The 22870-nt window shown below is 39.5% G+C and overlaps 1 protein-coding gene across 4 annotated transcripts in view; it reads left to right on the plus strand.

Moving 5' to 3' along the window:
* The window catches only part of DOCK10 (dedicator of cytokinesis 10), a 261399-nt gene that overhangs the window by 194279 nt on the left and 44250 nt on the right, over positions 1 to 22870 (plus strand). For all 4 annotated transcript variants that reach the window (XM_057744533.1, XM_057744534.1, XM_057744532.1 and 1 more), the window contains exons 23-28: positions 1801 to 1893; positions 2337 to 2455; positions 4542 to 4611; positions 7940 to 8053; positions 12246 to 12317; positions 17859 to 18005. In XM_057744533.1, the coding sequence (XP_057600516.1) occupies positions 1801 to 1893; positions 2337 to 2455; positions 4542 to 4611; positions 7940 to 8053; positions 12246 to 12317; positions 17859 to 18005 (615 nt within the window). The remainder of the gene's footprint in view (positions 1 to 1800; positions 1894 to 2336; positions 2456 to 4541; positions 4612 to 7939; positions 8054 to 12245; positions 12318 to 17858; positions 18006 to 22870) is intronic.

Here is a 22870-nt window from a genome sequence, read left to right on the forward strand (position 1 = left end):
TAGATCAAAATGTCTTTCCATAACCACTGGTGCCTTGAGCCAAATTTCATCCTCTTCCCCAGTCCTATGCCCATAACTCCTTAAACCCATCTTTTCTCTGATGCCATCAGCCCCGGTCAGGTTCCACAAGATGGTCATTCTCCACCAAATCCTGCTTTTGTATCTCTGAGAATGCCCCGAGTTTCTCTTTCTTGCTTTCCTCCAGACAGCCCAGGTTTCTCTGTGACTCACCACTGCTTACCTTTCTCTGCCTCAGCTTCCACTGCGCATGTACTCATCACCCTGGGGGACACATTCTTCCTCCCTCCATGGTAGTATTTACCTCAGTTTTCAAACCCCCTGGGCCTTCTCCTGCACGGTGCCCTCCATCTGCTTCATTCCTCTAAGAGCCAGGGATTTGTGACACTCAGCCTTTCCTCAGCCAGGAAAGCAATCTCTCCCTCTCTGCCTCCCCTCCTGTCATTGGTCTGCGCAGCTCCTACCCATCTTTCAAATCTTGGCTCAAACGTCACTCCCTCAAAGGAGCCTTCCCTGTTTCCTGACCCCTCAGATATGCTGTATCATCTTGGCATACACCTATATGCCACCCTGCTTTCCTTTGAAACACGCGTCTAGTTATGAACAAATATGTGTGTGTGAAAATCACGGTAGGATACCTGACTCCTGGGCATAGTGGATGGACCAGAGTGGGTTTTTCTTGCCCTGAGCTCTGTCCTCCGTGCCTGACAAGGACCTGACACATAGTCAGCTTTCAGTAAATCATTGTTGAATAAATGAGGTGAATCCAGAAATATACACACACACACACACACACTCCGACCCGAGGGGAACCCAAACTGCAGATGTCCTCTAGAACTGACAAAGGCCAGAGAAACACCCAGAGAGTGTACCTTCACTAAAAGGCTGTATCCCACTTCTGACCACATAACTTTGACCCTCAACACAGAACTTAGGCATTTCCAAGGTGACAACCTTTTCAGGAAATAGCATTAAAGGACAGATTAATGCTATTTAATCTATTTGCTCAGGTGCCATGACAAAATACCAGACTGGGTGGCTTCAACAACAGAAAGGAATTTTCTCACAGTTCTAGAGGCTGAAAGCCTGAGATCAAGGTGTCAACAAAGTTGGCTTCTTCCAAGGCCTTTGTCCTTGGCTTTCCTCCGTGTGTGCACATCCAAGTTTACTCTTTTATGAGAACATCAGTCATATTGGACTAGGGTCACCCTAACTTAATTACTTCTTTAAAGACCTTATCTTCAAATATGGTTACATCCTGAGGTACTGGGATCTAGGACTTCTACATACAGATTTGGGGTGTCAAGTTTTATCTCATGATGTCAGGTGGACTTCCTAATCTTTTCTTAACTCTAACATTTTAAGTCTGAAAATATCCCTATCGGTATTAAACTGTACCCATTCTCATGTGTGTTAAAGAATAGGTTACTAAAATTGGTAGAAGTCTGTGGAAGAAGCAGGAATAGGAAGATGAAAGAAGGCAATTTTAAAAAGAAAGGAAAGAATAGAACCAAGGGCAGTCATTCTCTAGCCATTGTCATGTGGCCCAAAAGGAAAACAAGTCTCTGAGAGTGAAACAGGAGAGAGAGTGGGCTGTGTAGTGTAGGTCAAGTCCTTCGTGTGCTGCAATGTCTGTGAAGATGAGAGGTCTGTTACTCTGCCTCCTTGATAAAGCACCTCACATCAAGGCATCTGTCCTGCAGAAGGGCTCACCTCCCATCACCATGATTGTTCGAGAGCTTATGTGTCATCAGAAATCAAGACTTTCTTTTGCTGTTTCAGGATCCACATGTGAACGCATTTTTCCAACAATGCCAAAAAAGGGAGAAAGATATGTCTCAGTCACCTACCTCGAATTTCATCCGTTCTTGTAAGGTAACATGACATGCAAATAGTTGCAGTGGTCTCCAGGGTAGAAATGGGGAAAACAGACCTTTGTATTTTGCACTGAGTAGCAAACTAAGGGATAATTATTATGGAAGATTTTTAAACACCTTATCAATTCAGAGACTAAATGATTTTATTTCACAATTCCTAAAAGATGTCTGTGTGTTGATTAAAAAATGAGCACAGATTAGTTTCTCCAAAATAAAAGTGATTGAAAATCAAAATCAATTGACTCTAAATTAATTAGATGTAGATTCCTTGTAACATGACCCCCATGCCTCTATGTCATGCTCAATGCCTTGAAAAATAAAGCCAAACAGAAGTGAGCTACAGTATTCATATTCAAGTTCTGAAGAACATCAGTAAAAATGTGCTTTAAATTTAATCAATGGCCTTTTTTTTTTTTTCTTTCGGTCCTGCAAATTTAACAGAACTTACTGAATGTGGAAAAGATTCATGCAATCATGAGTTTTCTGCCTATAATCTTGAATCAGCTCTTCAAGGTTCTGGTACAGAATGAAGAAGATGAAATAAGCACCACTGTGACCAGGTATCCGGAGCACAACCTTGGGGGAGGAGATTTTATAAGCTGTGGTTACACACAACTTTGATTATAACCAAGTGGCCACCTAATTGTGTATGCTTGCATTTCCTTCGAACACATATCTCAAAGTTAAGTATGTCTCGCTTTTGAGTTCTTACCTTCTGATCATCTATTATTATCATTCAAGTAAAGTTTCAGACCTCTTTTTTAACTTTTTCTTTGTGCTTTTTAAGTTAACTTTTTATTCTGAGATAGTTATAGAGGCACATGCAGTTGTAAGAAATAATGCAGAGAGATTCCATGTTCTCTTTAGATGTTCCCAGTGGAAACATCTTACAAAACTATAGGACAGTATCACTCCCAGAATATTGACACTGATAGAATCAGGAGAGGGAACATTCCCTCCCCACAAGCATCCCTCATGTCGCCCTTTTATTGATACACCTACTTCTTTCTCATCTCAATCCTCACCCCTTACCCAGGGCAACTACTAATCTGTTCTCCATCTCTCAGATTTTGTTACTTGAAGAATTTTCTGTATATTACATTGCAATTTTATATATAATCTGAATATATAAAATGTTATACATAAGATGTTAAAATATATATTCTGTATATTTATATAATAAACTGATAAATTTATTATGTATTCTATTTTAAATTCATATATAAATTATGTATTTTATATATATTATATATTACATATTTTACATATATATGGAATTATATAATATGACAGTATGCAACCTTCGGGGATTGGCTTTTTTCACTCAGCATAATTCTCTGGAGATTTATCCAGGTTGTTGCATCAATCAATAGTTCTCTCCTTTTTATTTCTGAGTAGTATTCCATACCACAATATGTTTTAAAATTCACCCATTGAAGGGTAGCTGAGTTGTTTCCAGGTTTTGGTAGATTCGGGGTGAACATAGGTTTTCATTCCTTTGAAATGAGCAATTGCTGGGTCATATTGTTGTTGTATGTGTTGATTTTAAGAACATGCCTAGTTGTTTTCCAGAGTAGCTGTACTATTTCTCTCCCATGAGATCTTATTTCTTTTTATGTTCAATTTTTCTTCAACTGTTCTCACTTTAAATTTTCCTACACTACCTTCTTTCAACATTACTGATCTGTCTGGTGACTTTGGCAGTTACAATTTCCTCTTTTAGAGATAGTGTTTTTAATTAATTATTGAATCAAATATTCCTAAAGTTCATTTTTCTAAAGTACTAGTCATAGCATTCTGGAAAAAAATTGCTCTTGACCTTGAAATGTTTCCAGTACCAGTACCTTCATAACTCGCAGACGTATTATCAGCCTCTTTCAGAATGAGTTTTTAGCGTCATTTTTAAAGTAAAGCTCTGAAGCTCTAGAAAATTAAAGTATCTCTAACAGTTCTACAACCAGCCAGTTCTGGAGCCAGATTAGAAGTCCCCAACTGTGCCTTCAAATTATGCTCTTTTCAGCATGAATAGATGCATCTCTGTTGGCAAAACTCCTAAGTATTTCAGTGGATAGATCCAGTCACTACAGCCATGGAGCAACCAGAAGTATTCATGTGAAGAAATCAATCTGTACCACCACTGCTACTGGAAACCCTAACCCAGCTAAGGGGGAGAACCCAAAAATCTGCATCTTAAACTAATTACTTTTTCCAAAAATATATATAAAGCACCTCTAGTTTGGAAGACAAGCCCTTTTAAAGTGGAATATGATAGTTAGAGGTTAAAGATCTTAAGTTTTCATAAGGTACTAAAAATGATCCCTTTTCCAAGAAGGCAATGTCAGCAAACACATAGACCATAACAGCACATACAGCTTGGGCAAAAATGCCTCCAGTGTGATCTTGCACCCACAAGACATTACTTGTATCCTAGTGTTTAGAGATTCCAAGGTTGGAAATGGCTAATGGGTATTGTAGATGTTAAACACCCAGTATTGGGGGATAAGGTGGGTGGGGAGAATCTGAAATTGGTTCATTCATTCATTCAGCAACGATTAAGCACTCAGTTTACCAAGCACACCAGTGACAAACCAAGTGGTATTTTCCTGCCTTCTCCAGAAAATCCACTGAACAGCTTTGCTTTTCCAGGGTTCTGACTGACATCGTGACCAAGTGCCATGAGGAGCAGCTGGACCACTCCGTCCAGTCCTATATCAAGGTATGAAATTGCCACTTGGGCACTGGTCATATCCCCTTGTGCTGTGTGGCTTGTCTCATTTCCTGTCTGCAACAAGTGGGAAGTTTCCCCCTTTAGCTGAAAGGTGCCTACCACAGTCATATCAGATATTCCCCTTAGCTACTTAGAATTCCTTCTTTTTGCATTGATAGACTCATATTGTTTCAGGGTATAAATGTATAAATGACATGTACCTGTGCAAGTGAATATTTATATGGGGAGAGCGAGCAAAGAAAGAGGTAGAGGAGAAAACGAAAGTGTTGGGCTTTGAAGCCAGCATTACAAATAAATGAAATTCTTTTATAAATTTAAGAAAACATTTCCTGTTGGTTTGTTGAATGCGCTGTGTTTCTTCTGTAATGTTTTCTTAGCTCTTTTTATTGTTTTCTCAGGCATTATTTCATTTTCCCAGTTACTGTATATTTGTACCTGCTCCTGGTATGTTAAGTCCTTTATCCTCTGGCATGAACCACTAGCCCATTTCATCAGTGTGCACTGCTTCCTCCAGTGGCCTTCGTCAGCTGTTCACTCGGACATGTTTATATTCTCATTTTCAGTTGGCCTGTGAATTAATGCCAGTGAACTTGTGATGATGTTTGCACATTATAGTTCCAGCCTAAATGTCATCTTCTTGAATGAAAAGAAAAACCCATCCAGAGATAAATAAAAGTACCTTATATTCCTTTATAATGCATAGAGGACCTAAATTTCCATTTTTATGCACAGATTATATCTTTTAGAGACATAGACCTTTTTATTAAAAGATATATTCCATTAATATATAGATAGACATTTACTCATATATTTTAGATGTCTAGAAAGGTGACGAGAAGAATTTTGGGTCTTTTATGACAGAAACGCTCCTGTAAAAGGAAATAACTAGAAATTTTATTCTGGAGTGAACCCCTCTGAGATACCATCAGTGAGGAATTTTTCTCATTACAGTTTTATATTTACATGTTTTCTACCGGTCAGAAATATTAGATGTCTTCTCAAATGTCTAAGTATGAATACATGTCATTCCTTAAAATAGACCATATACCAAAAATAGTTACTTCACAATAATTTCCCTATGATATAATTTTATCCAATAAGATCTACAATTCAGTTGCAGAAGGCCGGTTCCACCTACAAATGCCTTTTTAGTTTGCTTTCTAAGACAGAGTCATAGCTTACTTTTATAGGCTATTTATAGGATATTGATGACTTTACTATTCAACAGAATCATCTATAGAATTTTCATCCCCTCAACACTTACCCCACATTTCCATTTCAATCACCAAAGGGGCTGAGAAGAAAAAAATTCCCCAATCCATATTACGCAAAGTCATCTCCTTTTCAACACACATGTTATTTACCTTGTTCCAATGGAATCACTGAAAATTGCATTGAGAACCCACTGATGTTGTGACTGTTTTTGTGACAGCCAAGGCTAGTTCCTGATGAGAGCTTTAAATCAGCTCTCAGATGTTATCTGTGATGCTTTTGGAGCAGTGTCCTGGAAATGAACCCTGGAATAGTCTTTATTTTTAAGCAGGATGTTTGAAATATCCTGATGAGACCATTTGATTTTGCTGCTTATTTAGTGTGCTTTGAAGTGGTTCAAGTCTAGAAATATACCTACATGGAATTCCAAGCTGATAAAAATTCCTAAAGGTATTTTATAACATGATTTCATATCTAAAACAAATACAGCCTAATAAATATAACCAACTGGAATTTTACTCTGGAAAGAGCGTTAAAGTAGCAAATGAAAAACTAGATTCTAGTTAAGGTTAAACAGTTAACTTGGCTCAGTCAGCCTCTCTGAACCTCATTTTTCTCCTTTGTGAAGTGAGATGGGGTGGACCAGATGAACATCTAGCTCTATGATTCTGTGATTTGACTCCTGTTGTAGTACATGGCTGACAGCCTGACCTTGACCATGGAGTCTAAATTTTTTTTTAGGCCGTGGTGGAAAAAATTATTTTTTAACATATACATTAAGCGCCACACCTAACAGTATAATGCAAACTGGTACCAATCATGCTTTGATGTCCTTGAAAGATGGGATAGTTGATATAATTCGTACTTATTTAGAAGTAAACTAAACACCATTTCAAGTTCAGTGGTGCTAAATGCTGCTAACTCGCTCCATCTACGATATCCAAAATGCACACATACACCATGTCTTTTCAAATAAGTATGTCAAAAGTCGATTTAATTAAATGCCATGGTTTACAACAATTTGTGAGGCTGACATGGTCTGCCAACATTTTTAAAAATTTCAGAGCTAGCTAAAATGCCCTTGGGGCTAAATTACCCTGTATGGGATTAGATAGTTGATGACGTTACCCTCCTATGAGTCATAATCCATGAGAGGGAAAATCATACTACTCTTGATTTTAGGTAGTTTCATGCATCTCTTAGCCTTGTTTTTCTCCTTTTAAGTGAGCTTGGAGAAGTCAGGCCCCATCAGGACTATTTAGGTGTCAATGTGCTATGAAGTCAAAGAAATAACTATAGACTCAAATGCAGAGTGCCTCTGCTTTGAGTTTCTTGCCTACCTTCATCCTTGACTGTAGCGAAGTCCAAATTTTGAATACTGTGAACAAATGACCTTCCTTGAGGCAAACCCAACTGATAAGTAAAGTATTATAATTCAGTAATAAGCATTTTGTATTTTAAACACACATGCATGAATTGATACTTAAAATATATGAAGAAATATGGAAAACTAAACCAAGGCATGCACTCAGTGGTGCATGCCAAAACCAATCTTTTAAGAAAAGAAAAAAGCGAGCAGCATTTGTAATCTTACTGACGGCCAATGTTTATGAACCTGTTAATTACCATGTCTCAGCATGAGATGGTAGTGGACCCTGGGCTTGTGGGCAGCTCACCTACTGGCCTCTGGAAGGCGCCTGCTTCCCCACTTGGCTATTTGAGTGGGTGCTCTACCCTTTCAGGATGAAGAAATGCTACCATGCCACCCACCTGTTGCCAGTGGAAGGAAGGAGAAGGGGAAATGTATCCTAAGTAGGTGGGTCAAAGCTCTCCATGTTTGCTTGAACCCTCTAAATTGCTCTCTGATCTTCTTTGTGATTTCTACAAAGAGCGTTTCAAGGAGAGCTTAGGTGAGCAAGGCTCTACCTTTGCAAAGCCCTCAATAGGAGCAGGTGTGTATTACACTTATCATTGGGACTTCATTTATTTCATGACAAAATCTGGCATGAGCAGATAATTTTGAGACATGAGTTATTCGTGCAACATAATTTTTGATGCTTTGTTTTTAAGAATTTAACTTTATCACTTTTTGGATTTTCTTCAGTTCGTGTTTAAGACCACGGCATGCAAGGAGAGAACTATACACGAGGAACTGGTTAAAAATGTGACTGGTCTTTTGCAATCAAATGAGTCCACAACAGTCAAGCATGTCCTGAAGGTAAGGAATTTAAAGACGGTCCTTTCCCTGGGATGGCTTTCACTTAAACCTGAAGGTGACAGGATTCATTGATTTTTACAGATCATTTCTTTTGTAGCTTCTGGTATAAGCTTCATGTTGAAACGGTAGCATATGAATCTATTAAGCAAAAGAGATCCATGTCAAGAGAGCAGATCATCTTACAAAGTAGAATGGACTCAAGTTAAGCCCTTAGGCCTAAAAGCAGAATGAATGACCTAAAACATTCAAAAATGCTAAGTGTACCCAAAATAAAATTTATTGGGTTTTTAGGCACAGTAAGAGGAAAAATACCAACAAAACGATTAATGATGTAGTAATGAATATACTGACAGCAGAGAAGAGGCAGAGAAACAGCCACTCTTTGCCCCCCAAAAGTTGAAACACATGCATTTTTAGTAACATAAGAAGAGATGATGAGATGCTTATAAAGATGTAACTTACAGACTTGTGAATTTAAGTCCCCTGATAAATTAATTATCTATCATGACTTGACAGATAGATGATTGATTAGTAAATAGCTAGAGGCTGAAGGCTGGATCAATAAGCGTCAACAGGAGTTCACTAAAATCAGATTTTCCTAGATCAAGCGGTTTGTTTGGTTAAATTTAAATTACCTGTATGAGTATATTCATTCAATTTATCCAGCAGATATGTTCCAAGTGCTTCTGTGCAACAAGCACCATCCTTACCATCCTAGGCACTTGGCATACATTTAGAGAAAAGAATAAAGATCTCTGCCCTTGGGAAGCTTACATTCTACTGCGGGATAAAAACAATAAACAACACACATAATAGCAAAGTTAATTAAATTGTGCGTTCGAAGGTGAGAAGCAGCATGGGAGAAGAAAAATGTCAAGCAGGTAAGGGGAATGGGAGTGCCTAGGGCACAGGGTGAGGTTTGCATTTTTAAATAGAACGGTCAGGATACAGCTCATGGAGAAGGTAATACCTGCGCAAAAAATGTGAGAAAAGTGAGGGTGCTGGAGATGTTTAGGATAGAACATTAAAGGCAGAGGGGAAAACATATAGTGTTTGTCTGTTTTGCCTGACTTGTTTCATTAAGCATAATACTCTACAGGTCCTTTCGTGATGTCACAAGTAGCAAAATTTTATTCACTTATATGTGGAATCTAAAAAATAAAATTAATATAACAAAGCAGAAACAGATGCACTGATACAGAGAACAAACTAGTGGTTATCAGAAGGCAGAGGAGTGTGGGGAGGGGCAAAATAAGTGGAGGGGATTGAGGTACAAACTGCTAGGTATAAAATAAATAAGTTACAAGGTTGTAATGTACAGCACGATATATTGCCAATATTTTATATTAATTTTATATGGAGTAAATCTATAAAAATATTGAATCATTATGTTATACGTCTGAAACCAATATACTATTGTAAGTCAACTATATTTCAATTTAAAAAATAGGTAGGGGAGAAGACCTGTATAATGTCGTAATGCAGTAGCACATCTGGTGGACGTGCCTGAAGGATGGCAGGGAGGCCAGTGTGGCTGGAGCCACCTGAGCAAAGAAGAGAGGAGGCAAGATGAAGTCAGAAAGGCAGCAGGAGGTTTGGCAGGTAGCATAAGGCCTGTGGGCCATTGCAAGGGCTTTGGCTTCCACTCAAAGAGAAATTGGGAGCCATTAGAGGGTTTTGAGCAGAGGAGTGACGTGAGCTGACCTTGGTTGAAAAGATCACTCTGATGGCTGTGTAGAGAATAGACTGTAGCGGCGCAAGGGTGGAGACGGGGCTGCTGGAGAAGGCTGCCTACCTAGCATGCCTAGCATCCACGTTGCTGTGAAAGACATTATTTCATTTTTATGGCCGAATAATATTCCATTGCATATATGTGCCACGTCTTCTTTATCCATTCCTCTTTCAGTGGACATTTAGGTTGCTTCCGTGTCTTGGCTCCTGTAAACAGTGCTGCAAGGAACATCGGGGTGCATGTATCTTTTTGAACCACGTATTTCCCCAGATCTATGCCCAAGATTGGAATTGCTGAATCATATGGTAGCTCTTTTTTTAGTTTTTTAAGGAATCTCCATACTGTACCAATTTATCAATACATTCCCACCAACAGTGTAGGAGGGTCCCCTTTCTTCACACCCTTTCCAGCAGGGTCCTCTGGGGAAGAGTCAGTGTTCACTTAAAAGACAAGGCAAAGGGAATGTTTGGAGGAGAAATTGCATCTTCAGGAGATTTTGTTGGTGATGGACCATGTGTTCCAGACTGAAGGTATGGTGGGTGGGTTTCAGGAGATGGGAAGCAGTGAGGTATACAGATATACAAGGGGATGTGCAGAACCTATGGAGATCAGAGGGCAGGAGAAGAGTGAGGCTTCTTCTGTTATCAGTTGTGAACAGAGGCAAGAGGCTCAATGGGGTTAGTCCTGGTGGATTCAAGGTAAATAGTGGAGGTGGAGAGTGACAGGTCTCAGTTAAATTAAGAGACAAATGTGGGAACATGTGGCATCGGGGTTAAAAATATCATTTTGGACAAGGTGGGGTGCCTTGTGTTGATTAAATATTCCCAACAACATAAATTTCATTTCCAGTATCAAGTTTAGCAAGAAATGATCCCTTTTATGCCAGCGCTGCCCCTTTATAACGTAAACATCCTTTCTTCTTCACTTCAGTCAATCCTTCAGCATTAGGCCCAGGAACTCAAAAGTTCTTAACAACATAGTTTGTATCAGCCTAAAATTGAATATAATTCGAGTGCCCATGAACAGCAAAGCAGATAGGTAAATTGGCATTATGTGTATAATTTGATGATAATACAGCCCCCTAGCTACATAGCTCAACATATACAAGCTTCAGGAAAGAATTTGTTGAATTAAAAAGGCAATCAGACGAGAACACATACAGAATGAATCCGTTTATTTGAAGTTCGGTGGCAGGCTACACTGAATATTGATTGCTTCGATGTGTAATATCAGTAGCAAAATTATGAAGTAAAGCAAGGTAATGATAAACACAAAATTCAAAATTGTCATCTGTGATGGAGAGGCTGGGAAGGGAGGTGTATGTATATGACATATACTTTTTGTATCTGGGATCAGCAAGACCCTTAGACCCAAGAAAGAGGGGCCTCCATTCTTGGATATGCTTTTGTCTTCTCCAGATGCACCTCTTCTCATAGGAAAAGTTATGAGACTAGCCAAGGGAAATGCCCCCTGGGAGCCCCAACCACTCCTTCAGAACCTGTAAGAATCCCCAGGAGCCCCCACCCAGAGGGCTCATAGGTTTATTCCTGGGTGTGCTTAGACCTCTTTCGTAAGTCCACCCTTCAGAGGGAAAATCTTGAGTGTAACCCCAGACCCAAGCTGGAAGCGGTGTTTGGCGGGAGAGAGGGACAGGTTTGTGTGTGGCACTTGTATTTGCAGGCTGGACAGCTACACACGTGCAGCAGGCCCCTCAGTGTGGGACAGAGCCTCGGGTGAGAAGACGGGGTGGGCCCCCGTGTTCTGGTATAGCATTCCAAGTTGTCATGAAGTTATATTTGTCAAGATGGGAGGATCCAGCATATTTTATTTGACTCTGTTAACTTGGCTTTGAACTTTCAGATATTTTCACATGTGGCTTCCATTTTCACTTTTGTCTCTATCCCTGGCAATGTTAGGGGTGGGTCTGCTACAACGTATTTTAATATGAAAAGGGTTTGCTTAGTTTTGTTTAACTAAGTAAAACAGATAGAACACCCAATGAATAAGTATTTCATAAGACTACCGTCTCAAATTGGGAGATTGGGATTGCCATATGTACATTACTAGTAAGAAAAGAAATATCAAATTGTATACTTTAAATATATGCAGTTTATTGTATGTCAATTATATCTCAATAAGACTCCTTAAAAAATAAGGATTAATTTCTGAAGAAAAAAAAAAAAGACTACTGTCTTATCACCATGTCGAGTAAACCAGTATCTTATTTTAGCCTTTGAGATGACTGAGGAACAGAAATATCTGGCATTGACTTTTACCATTAGAACTTGGCTAAAGATGGTCCTAACATAATGGAGAATATACTATTGCTCTGTTGCATTTAATTTCAAAGAGTACATTTTAAGGTAAAGATTTTATAAAGTCACATGTTCTGAAGAACAGAATTATCATTATTTTGCCATAAGGAGATAAATTTCTGGTTGTCTTTTCTCTTCCTAACAGCATTCCTGGTTCTTCTTTGCAATTATCCTAAAATCCATGGCACAACACTTGATTGACACAAACAAAGTTCAGGTAAGATCATAGGTAATACAGTAGCAGCCAACAGTTATGCTCACGCATATGCTCTCATAAGTTCCATTTTTATTTGCTTCGTAAACCTTACCAATTTTTTGCTCATTGCTTTTTAAGTGGTAGACATGTCAGTACAGGTCCTTCGGAAGCAGATGCCAGGACAAAATTAGAAGTGCAAAAATGACTACGAGGGATAAAGGGACAGGCAAAAGGACTAGGAAGGTCTGACACCTGTGAAAGGAGGTGGCAAAGGAAGGAGGATGGGCTAGAGAGGGGCTGGCAGTGAGAAAGTTTTAGCTGGACCAATGGGTTGTCTGAGAGTAAAGAATGTTCCTGAGAAAAGTCCTGCATCAGGCAGATGGTCTGGCTCTGGTACCTCTGCAAGCTCAATAATTACTCGGAGCAGCCAGGGAGAATGTGGCCCTGGCATGAACTCCTGAGTGGGTCCCAAAAGCTTAGTAGTTTTTCCATTTATCCCAGTAGACTTTGTCTCGAGGGAATAATCTGAGCTATGCTCATCCTCGGCGGCCACCTGTGGTCCATGGTCCACACCTTACACTGCATCTCACATATGTTTGTGAATCTGCTCCTCCAGTTCCCAATGGGCCTCTCTTCCTGAAAAGAAGCTTGAAAGAGGCAGGCTAGTGGGATTAACTGTCGCCCCTGTTACTGTACTTGGTCTCGGAACTCTGCATGGTTCTCATCACCTCCCTCCTCTACCATCCATTCTAGATTGCCCTCACCCTCAGCCAGCAGCTCTGAAGGTCTTAGTAACTTACTGTGTTGTGACCCAAACCCTCATTCCGGAGTGGTCCAGAGTGGTCTCAGTCTCTGGGAACCATAGTCTACTCAGACCATTTCTAGTTACAATTGGATAGGGAGGACCAAGAGGCACCCAAGTGGATCACCTGAGTTCCACACGTATTTCTCTGCGTCCTCATTGTGGGTAAGACTGAGGGGAAACCTCTGACACTTACCCCTCCCTCACTGGGAGACTAAATCAGAACAATATTTCGTAAGGTGGGGATGGTAATGGATGTTGTCTCCATTTACACTCTTGATGGGAGAGAGGTCATGTCAGAGGCTTACATTTGGCCCTCTCCATTGGGATAGCTCCACAGGTCAAGCATCTAGTGTGTGGTTACTCCAAATGCCAATTATGTCAATACAAATTATACATTTGGACCAGTAAATGGCTATTGGGTAGATCTTTGAACCCAGTGGACCCTCTGCTCACAGAACTTTAGGCAGGACAACTTTATTAATCCTGTGAGTTTCCACTCTAACCTGGTGAACATGATGGTGTGTGGTCTCCAGATACCAATAGCAACTCAGATCTTGTGTCCAATAGTCCTTGAAATAAATGGGCATTCCCCTTTGCCTAATGTAGTCACCTGAGAAAAGCCTGTAGGGCTCTTTGGAGAAGGACTTGTAGAATCATTACAGTATACATTTTCTGAAGTACTGCAAGGGGCTTTCTTTAGGGAGCCTGCCTCCTCTTCAGCCCGTGTGTACCACGTCTGAAAACTGACTCCAGTCCTGGAGCAGAGAGAGGAACCATGGCTGTTTATCGGAACAACCATCCTCATCTCCTGACTGTCCAGTCTTGCCTTCTTGGTGGATATTAAGCATCGCCACTGTTGGTTGCTGCCTGTCTTGTCCCTAAGGATTCCCCGTGTTACTAATCAGCTCTGCAGCTCCCTGAGAATCAAGCCCCTTGGCTGCTGTCCAGACTTGCCATTTGTTATGGTAATTGCAGCCCCCTGGCTCCTGGAGATTAGGTGCAATCACATGGCCTCTGTTATATTGGTGACCACCATCTCCATGGCTATTAATGAGCCAGCACTGTGACTGCCTCTATCAACTGCAGATGGGAGACACCACTGAGCGGTCTTAGGGATGTCGGTCCCCAGTACCTTCTTGATGACCGTGGAGGATGGTGGGTCTTCTGGGCTCATATTTCCATTCCTACTTGTCCACCTCCCTTTTCCTCTTTATTCCTTCCGCTTTCATCTGCCAGGGCAACCTAGGCATTTCCATTCTGCTTAAAATGAGCCATCTCCAGGATTCTGAGAGCCACCTAACAGTGGTCCATCCCCTGAGGTCTTGTGTAAGCCCGTGTCCTAACAAAGTACCCTCATGTCAATAAACTTGAATTTATCCATTCTTACATTCTGGCCATCTTGATCAAACACTCCCAACATCCAATCTCAATGGTACTCCCACCGTGGCTCCTACTTGTACGTGCTAATTCTTATAACTCCGTGGGGTATACTCTCTTCCTGACCTTTTTAGGCCCAGCAGGTTCACAGCTGAGTTAAGCTGGGATTTAACCCCAGTTAATGGCCTGAGCTCCAGGAGAAGAGGAAAGACAGCTCCTGAAGGATTTGCCTATTGCCTTGCAGGGAGAGGCCTTTGCCGTGTCTCCCCATACAGGAGACGTGCTGACTCTTAGCAGGGAGGGATGGGGCACTGAGGATTCAGGGAAGTCTACAGAGGCACCTTCCTCGGGTCACCCATCCACATGCCCCATCCATGCCTCCAGACCTCAGGCCTTTCCAAACACGGCCTTGACATGCTTTGGCTGCATATCTGATCATCTCTGGTAGTCCATAACTCTTAGGTCTTAAGTCCTAAGTTTGCTTTTCAGCTGTGTCTGCTCTTCTACTTCCAGAGATAAGATCCTCCTATCCGGGAGGAAGAGAAAATCTAACATGAGGATAAGAATGATTCCTGTCTCTCTGTTAGTAAGCTGCATCAGGAAACCTCGCCCCTATAATCCTTGCTCTGCCACTAACATGTTAGATGATTAAAAAAAAAGTCACTGAACATCTCAGAGCCTGTTTTCCCATCTGTAAAAGAACAGATTGGACTAAAATCCTTTAGTTCCCACCAGTATGTATCTGATCAAACAGATAGGTCACAAAACACCCTTATAAGCAGCCTAAAAATAAACTCATCATGGACAACAGTTTATCTTCACTGATTCAAGTTCCCTTTTCGTTACCCTCTTCCAGAGCAACCACCACACCCAGTTTTCTTCCAGGGTCACATGGCCTTCCAATTTTCTAACCATCTCTATTTATCACAGTCCAAAAAGACTTGATACCATCATTTGACTTCAAAGCATTCACAACATGCATCTCCCAAGTTATTTGCATTTTCTTATTTTTTAATTGTGAAGCGAATGGCTTTCTTTGCTGTTAAAAAAAAAGTTTCCATCATCAAGGAGATGTGAGGAAGTCAGATCCTCTGGTCTGGTCCTATGAGAGGCAGATAGCAGATAGAGGGGTCCCTGTGACCCCTGCTTTCTTGTCCAAGGTGAATTCCTATTTACTAGGAAGTCTCAAATGTCTTCTCAACACTGAGCTCTAGTAGCCAAAGGTTCCTTGTACTGGCTACACCTTTTGTTTCCCATCAGCTGCTTGTTCCTAACACAAATGCCTGAAATTCAGCCTTCGTGAACTCTGCCATAGCAGAGCCTGGGTTCTCCGATGCGTTCCAGCTCTTCAGCTTGGGATCCAATCATGCTTTCACCTCACTCCCCTTCGTCCCCTGTCCTGAGACAGAAAATCCACCATCCCCAGCTCAGGAATTCCCCCAACTTGAGCCTTTGGGATAGACTTCCAAAGAACAATTAAAAATATTACTCGTTGGGAATTCCCTGGCAGTCTAGTGGTTAGGACTTGACTCTTTCACTGCCAGAGCCTGGGTTCGATCCCCGGCCACAAGCTGCGTGGCGCAGCCAAAAAAAAATTAAATTAAAAAATAAATATAAAAATATTACTCATGTACTTACCAAGCAGCATGTCTTTGGGTTAAGAATGGGAGCAGGCTACAGGGGGAGTTTGAAAGGAAGGCAAAAAAAGGGAGGAACAGAGGAAGTATTAAAATCCAAGATGTTACTGCATGTCCCTGTGAAGAAAATGTTGGCATTGATATGTTTAATGTATTTTAGAGGACTAACACAATGAAAAGAAGAAAACTAAAAATGTGCTTTGGTTATCTAAAAAGTGATTATTGCTTTCATAGGTGAATTGTTTACCGTTATTTCCCAAGGTATATGGAGCAGAATGAAAAATGATGTATGCAGTTAAATCCATTAGGTTTATTTGTTGTTAATTTACTTTGATTTCAACAATAAGCTTTGAATATATGCAGAGGTTAGCCATGAGAGCCTCAAAATGCCTATACAGTCATATCCTGGTACGATGGCTAAAAAAAGCCAGTTCAAGCCAGCTCCAGCATCCTACAGTTAATCACTGTTTGTTCCATGCAGTTCCTGTAATTTTAGCCTCCACGGTTTTTATTCTTGCATCGAGGAAGTCTGGGTGCTCAGAATTTTAGAAAATGTGGTTCAGTCTAGCTCTCCATTGTCTGTTTCTGTCTATAGTGAAAATGCGAGTCTAACTTTAAAGCCAACTTGTAAAGATGAATGAATCTTACCTATCTTGTGCAAAGAGGCTGTGTAAACTCACAGAGTAGAGACTGAAATGGGAAAACTCAGCTGCCTGAGACTTGCCCCTTGTGTGCAGGAGTTCAAACAGGAGAGGAGGATTCCTGGACCGGAGGGCAGTCTTTAGGGGCCTCTAGAGTTTTATTCAGTGTATGTTATGTAATCTCACAGCCAAATCACTTTTTATCTTGTGGCAAAAGCATCTTGACAGTGAAGTCCCCCAGGCACCTGCTGTGGTGTATGCTGGGACCATTGAGTTAAGACTAGCTGGTATAAACTTTCATCTATAAGATGAATAAGGTTTGAGCATGTAATGGAAACAATGGTAATTATAGTTGATAAAACTGTATTGTATAATAGAAATTTGCTAAGAGGGTAGAATTTAAACGTTCTCTCCCCAAAAATATATATGTGAGCTGATGGATGGCTTAATTAACTACATGGGGGGGGAGGGAGTGGAATTCTTTCACAATGCATGTATGTGTATGAAAGCACCACAGTGTATGCTTTAAATGTATTATAATTTTATATGTCAACTATAACTCTGAATAAAGCTGAAATAAAATTTTTGAAAAGACTAGCTGGGACTCACTACTTATTAGAGGATATTTCAAACCAATATCTGTACTCATTCAGTTATTCATTCACTGATTTCTTATAGTTTTTTATTGGGAGGATTCCTAGTTTTAAAAAATCAAAATAATTGATTTTTTAATTAGAGAACTATGAGTCAAAGAAAATCTAGAATAATATTCATTAAATCATTAATGGTAGTTATTTCCGCAGAGGGAAAGGAGGAGAATTAAGAGGTTATAAAAATGTTACATTTCTACATTGAATAGTCTGCAATTCATATATGCTATAATTTATAATGAAAAAGTGAAAAATTTATTGGCCAAAATAGAAGGAAGCAATAAATGAAAATGATGAAAATCATGACCTTGAAATTGAAAGGGCTTCTATTCTGTTATTGCTTTCAAGTTTTCAAAAATATTTTTTGTTTGTAGTAAGTCTTACAGTTTATGTTTTCCAGGCTTAGTATTTCACAGGTCACATTATAAAGAAATGATCCATTCTTTCCTTAGCTTTCTCGGCCTCAGAGATTTCCTGAATCTTACCAAAATGAATTGGACAATCTTGTCATGAGCCTAGCCGACCACATGATTTGGAAAAACAAAGATGCGCTTGAAGAAACAAGAAGGGCAAACCACAGTGTTGCCAGGTTTCTTAAGGTACAATTATACAAGATCACAGTTCTGTTCAAGCCTCCACGATAGTGGATGTGAGATATTCTAAATGTTAATTAAGTCACAGCTTCATTTAAGATGAAGAGTCAAGACTAACAGGATTAGATGAATACTTTCACCTATTTATCTTTCCTGCTTGAAATTCTTTTTGATATTTTTTTCCAATTTGGAGAAGTATTGTCACATAGAACAAAGACCAAGGTTAAAGAAAAGTATCTACTTGAGTGTTGCCAAATGTAGTACTTCTAAATATTTTTAAAGAGAAAAATGAGATTTTTAAAGGAGAAGCTGCACTGTGACAGTATTATTCTCGCAGGATTTTCTGCCCTTGAAATGATGTTTTGGATTGGCTACAGCTCTAGTTGATGCCAAATAGCCACTTTGGGAAAATTCGGGAGAATATAACATTTTCGCTGTATTACCTCTAGACTCTTTTTACTTGATGAAAATATTGTGCATTAATTACATAAAAGGAAAATTATCGAAGTATTGAGCAACATAAAGTGAATATATATATACACACATACCTATATTTAGCATCATTTCTTTGAATTACAGGCATTTATATTGAATTGAGAAGAAAAGTGTGCTTAGTCCAAAAAAAGCTACTGTAGAATGATGATGTATCATTTAACAGATAGTACATTCAACCAGAAAGATGTTTTTCTTCTTTTCCTTCTTTTGCCCAACTATTGACTATTTGTAACCTTGATGAAATCACTTTGCTTGTTTCTTTGTGGTAGACACCAGAACACAGTGGACAGGTGTGGGAATTTATGAATAAATACTAGTAACAAAGTTAACAGACTACGGAGGTAGATGGAAAATTAGCTTAAATTGTCTTTGGTGAGTTTTAATTCAGTCTAATTTCTCTTTTAATGTGTTAAATGAGATTCCAAATTACGTACTATATTTGTTCTCATCTTGTATTTCTCTTTCTTCACTGTTTTGCCTCTTATTTTTGCTTTTTTTCTTGCTTCCAGAAAGAGAAAGGGATGGTCAGGGTTAAGGAGGAAGAGAGTAAAGGAGAAAAAAATTACTCTAGTTTTCTACCACATTTTAAGACCTATGAAAATAAAGTTTATTACTATACTAGTAGTTTGTTTGAAATGCTTGATGGAAAACAAAATTTGGAAAAAATGACATACTGTCCAGTTTGTAAGCAAATTGTATTTAAGAAACATTTGCAATATTCTTCCTAAATTGCAAGAAAGAAAAAAAAAAACGGCGGGAAAGTCTATTTCCCTTCTTAAAAAAGGAAAAGACCCTCTATCTATCCTTTTTGGCTTAAATGCTTTGTACTTATTTGAATAAATATATGTTTTCCTTGGAGACTGTTTACGCAAAAGTTGCTTCTGGTGGTACATAAACTAATGTCACATGAATGTCCAATATGAAAAAAGACCTGAAGTACAAAGCTAATGGTGATACCAGTGGTTGTGAAATCTGTGGGTAAAAAGCATGGATTGACAGTAGATAAACAGATATAGTCTATAAGATACACAGATCTATGAACTGAAAACTGAAAGCAGTACTTATATGTGAAGTTCATAAATGAAAACATTAGCTTAATATACTGTACATTATAAAAGTCCATCATACAAGCATTGTTTTCAAATTGTAGTTTTGATGGCATTTATTTGACACAGAAAGTTTAAAAAAACTTTTTTGTAAAATGTATTAGATGAATCATTTGAACTAGGAGAGGAAAAGGGAAAGGGAGAGTGATTTTCTTATGTAAAGTTAAATGTGGTCATTTGGCACCATGCCTACGAATTGATGAGCTTTGAACGTTCAGCCGCCCAGCATTGCCCATTGTTGATGTTATAAATCTTCTATATTCCCAGAAATCTGATAATAGTTACTCGCTCAACTGAGGCTTCAGATGACTTTTGCCTCTTTTGGTTATTGAGTTCTACATTAGTAATCAAATACTGTAAATTCGTTGCCATCGGAATTTAATAATGGAAATATAATCGTAACACCATGTTAGTACCAAGATTGTTTTTCGAGAATGGAGAGAATGGTGCCTCTGGGTGGCCATTTAAAAGTGTCTTAGGTGAGAATGTGCCCTACTTTACATCATGTCACGGGAAAATAATGTTTTTGTAGCACTTATGCCAGAAACCTTGTCCATTTCTTTGACTGTTGTCTCCTGGAAGTAGATGAGATGCTAATGGATCCATGGCTACCTATGTATTAGTTTCTGTAATGTTTCACTGCCAATCTGGGTCACAACTCTAACTTACCTGAGCATATCTGTCTAGATACTTTTCTCATGCAAGCATAATACCGAGGAGGTAGCAGAGTTCATTCTGATTTTAATTTTCCTTCTCAAATAGCCGTATCTTCTTACCCACTCATCTGACTAATCTCTGCGTTACTTCAATTAGCTTTTGGAAACCATTTGGAAATCCTCTAATATAAAAGACAGACTTTGGTAGCAAAATACGTTTAAAGAAATATCTGTGATATTTCTCTCTAAATATTAAAAAAAGAGAGAGATGGATAAGCAAGTCTCCAAAAGGGGAAAGACTTCATATCTAATCTATTTCACTTAAATGTTCTGTGTTTATGGAACAAATAAATGTTTTTTTATAAACCTCATCTATGCAGAAGTTGCTATGGGTGGTACATAAGCTAATACCTAACACAGGGGCAAAGAAAATTGTCCAGATGAGAAAGGAAAACGATGGGCCCAGCGGTTTTGTAACATATGTAGGGAAAAGGCACTCGGGTAGTGTGTTTTGCAATTTGGGGTTTCGTAATTCATCATTCAACCATCAGTAGAGTAAAATTCTCATTGACATCCACAGTTGGTGAAACAAAAATATTTTTTCATTACAATATATTTTTGCATGTAATTTAGAATATTTGGCTTTTAGTTTATTAAGCCAAACTAAGAAAAAATCTTGCCGATTATAAGTTATCCTTTATACCAAGAGTCTGCAATTTTTTTTCTGTAAAAGGCCAAAGATTAAATATTTTTAGCTTTGCAGGACATACAGTCTCTGTGGCAACTACCCAACTCTGCTATTGTAGCACAGAAACAACCATAGACCATTCACCATAGACAATATATATACAAATGGGTGTAGCTGTGACCCAATAAAACTTTATTTACAAAAACAGACAGCATGCCAGTTTTGGCTCATGGGCCATGGTTTGCCAAAGCCTGCTATAAATTATTCTCTGCTAATATAGAAGGTTAATAAAATTATTTTAAAGCAAAAGCAGAGAGGCCCCTCCATGCCTTAGCAATGAGCAGAAGAGCCTCTGCACCTGCGGTTAAGAAGATGCTGGGATGCACCAGACACAGGGGATCGATGACAGGAGAGACACATTTGATGAAGCTTGACCTGCAGGAGGGCTCTCCACAGGAAGAAGGCTGATTCAACTGACTTGTATCTTAGGAATAACCTCCCCCACTTCCCTCACTGCCCCTTGGAAAGAGGATGACAAGTTTACCACATAGAAGATCTTCTTAAACCTCAGGAAACTCTGAGTTTTCCTAGATCCCCAACGTAGGCAGCCTTCTCACTTTCCTCATTCAGGTGATGGAGTTTGGCCTCCTTCAAAGCTCACGGATTAGCTGCAGGAGCCCCTGGGAAGTGGCTATTGCTACTACCCTGGTTCAATGACAGCACTCACCAGCTCCGCCTCCATCTAATCAAAGGGCCCTGTGTCTTTACCAAAGGGCTTCTTTTCTCTTGCTCTGTCTTGAGAAGTTTCTAGAACCCACAGATATATTGAATGGTCTTCCTCTCTCTGCAAGGGGAGACCCAAGCTTCTTCCCAGCAGGAAGGAGACAGCAGAGGTCTGGGGAGAGAGCTCCATGTTGGGGACATTCCAAGGGTCACCAGTTGGGACCTTCTCCTGCAGATGGAGAGCCTGCAAGGATTTGACACCCTAGCTGGAGAGACACGAAAGCCCTCTTTTCCTCCCCTCCTTCCCTTATAGATGTTGTACATGTTCTGCACCTATGATTATGGTCTGGTGTCTACCTTTCCTCACTGTTATTGGGAGATGGGAGGACACGGGAGCCATTTACTTTGTACTAAGGGGAGAGTTATTCAAAGAACTTAAATTCAAATTAAAAATGAAAATACAAATGAAGCAGTATGTTAACACAGTATGGAATAGGTAGATGAAGAAAAAACTCAGAAGAAAACAAAGAAAAATTGAAAAGGAAACAAAACAAACATATAAATGACCAAACAACTGAAAAAATGTTATTAGAGAAAATAGCTCATGTTTACACACGGGCATGTTTCAGTGGGAGATTTTCCATTTGGTATACTTATAACAAGATTTTATGTTCAGTCCTTGCTAAGAAATGAGATTTGTTTGTAAAACTGAGGAGAGATTAAGAGATGCAAAACCGTTACAGTGGATCATATGGGACTCTTTGGACGAGGAAGAAACCTTCTGTACTAAATGCTGTAGCAGCTGAGAAATTTTGCCATGTAGTACGCATGTCATCCACATGTGGATGGGTAGAATAAAACTCACACACGCAGGGACGACCCGCATAGGACAGTCTGCTATAGTGCCTCCCCAGGATACTGCATCAGTAAATATGGTCCATGTCTACTTCACACTTTGCCGGTGCAGTATCGGCCACTGTAGCTTGGTTACTGGTTACATGGCCATTGGTCTTTGAGAGAGAGAGCAGGTGCTGTGCCAAGTTGAAATGCTTGCCTGACTCCTCCAAACCTACCTACTGTTTAAGACTCTCATTTTTACAATTAAGAGAGCTTGAAAACATAAGAGAGACAGTGAGCAGCTCACTGATAGAAACCCCAGGATCTCTTACCTTCAAATTCAAACTGCCTTGCGGTTGTGTTGAA

The sequence above is a fragment of the Hippopotamus amphibius genome, chromosome 8 (assembly GCF_030028045.1).
Source record: "Hippopotamus amphibius kiboko isolate mHipAmp2 chromosome 8, mHipAmp2.hap2, whole genome shotgun sequence".
Taxonomy (NCBI): Eukaryota; Metazoa; Chordata; class Mammalia; order Artiodactyla; family Hippopotamidae; genus Hippopotamus; species Hippopotamus amphibius.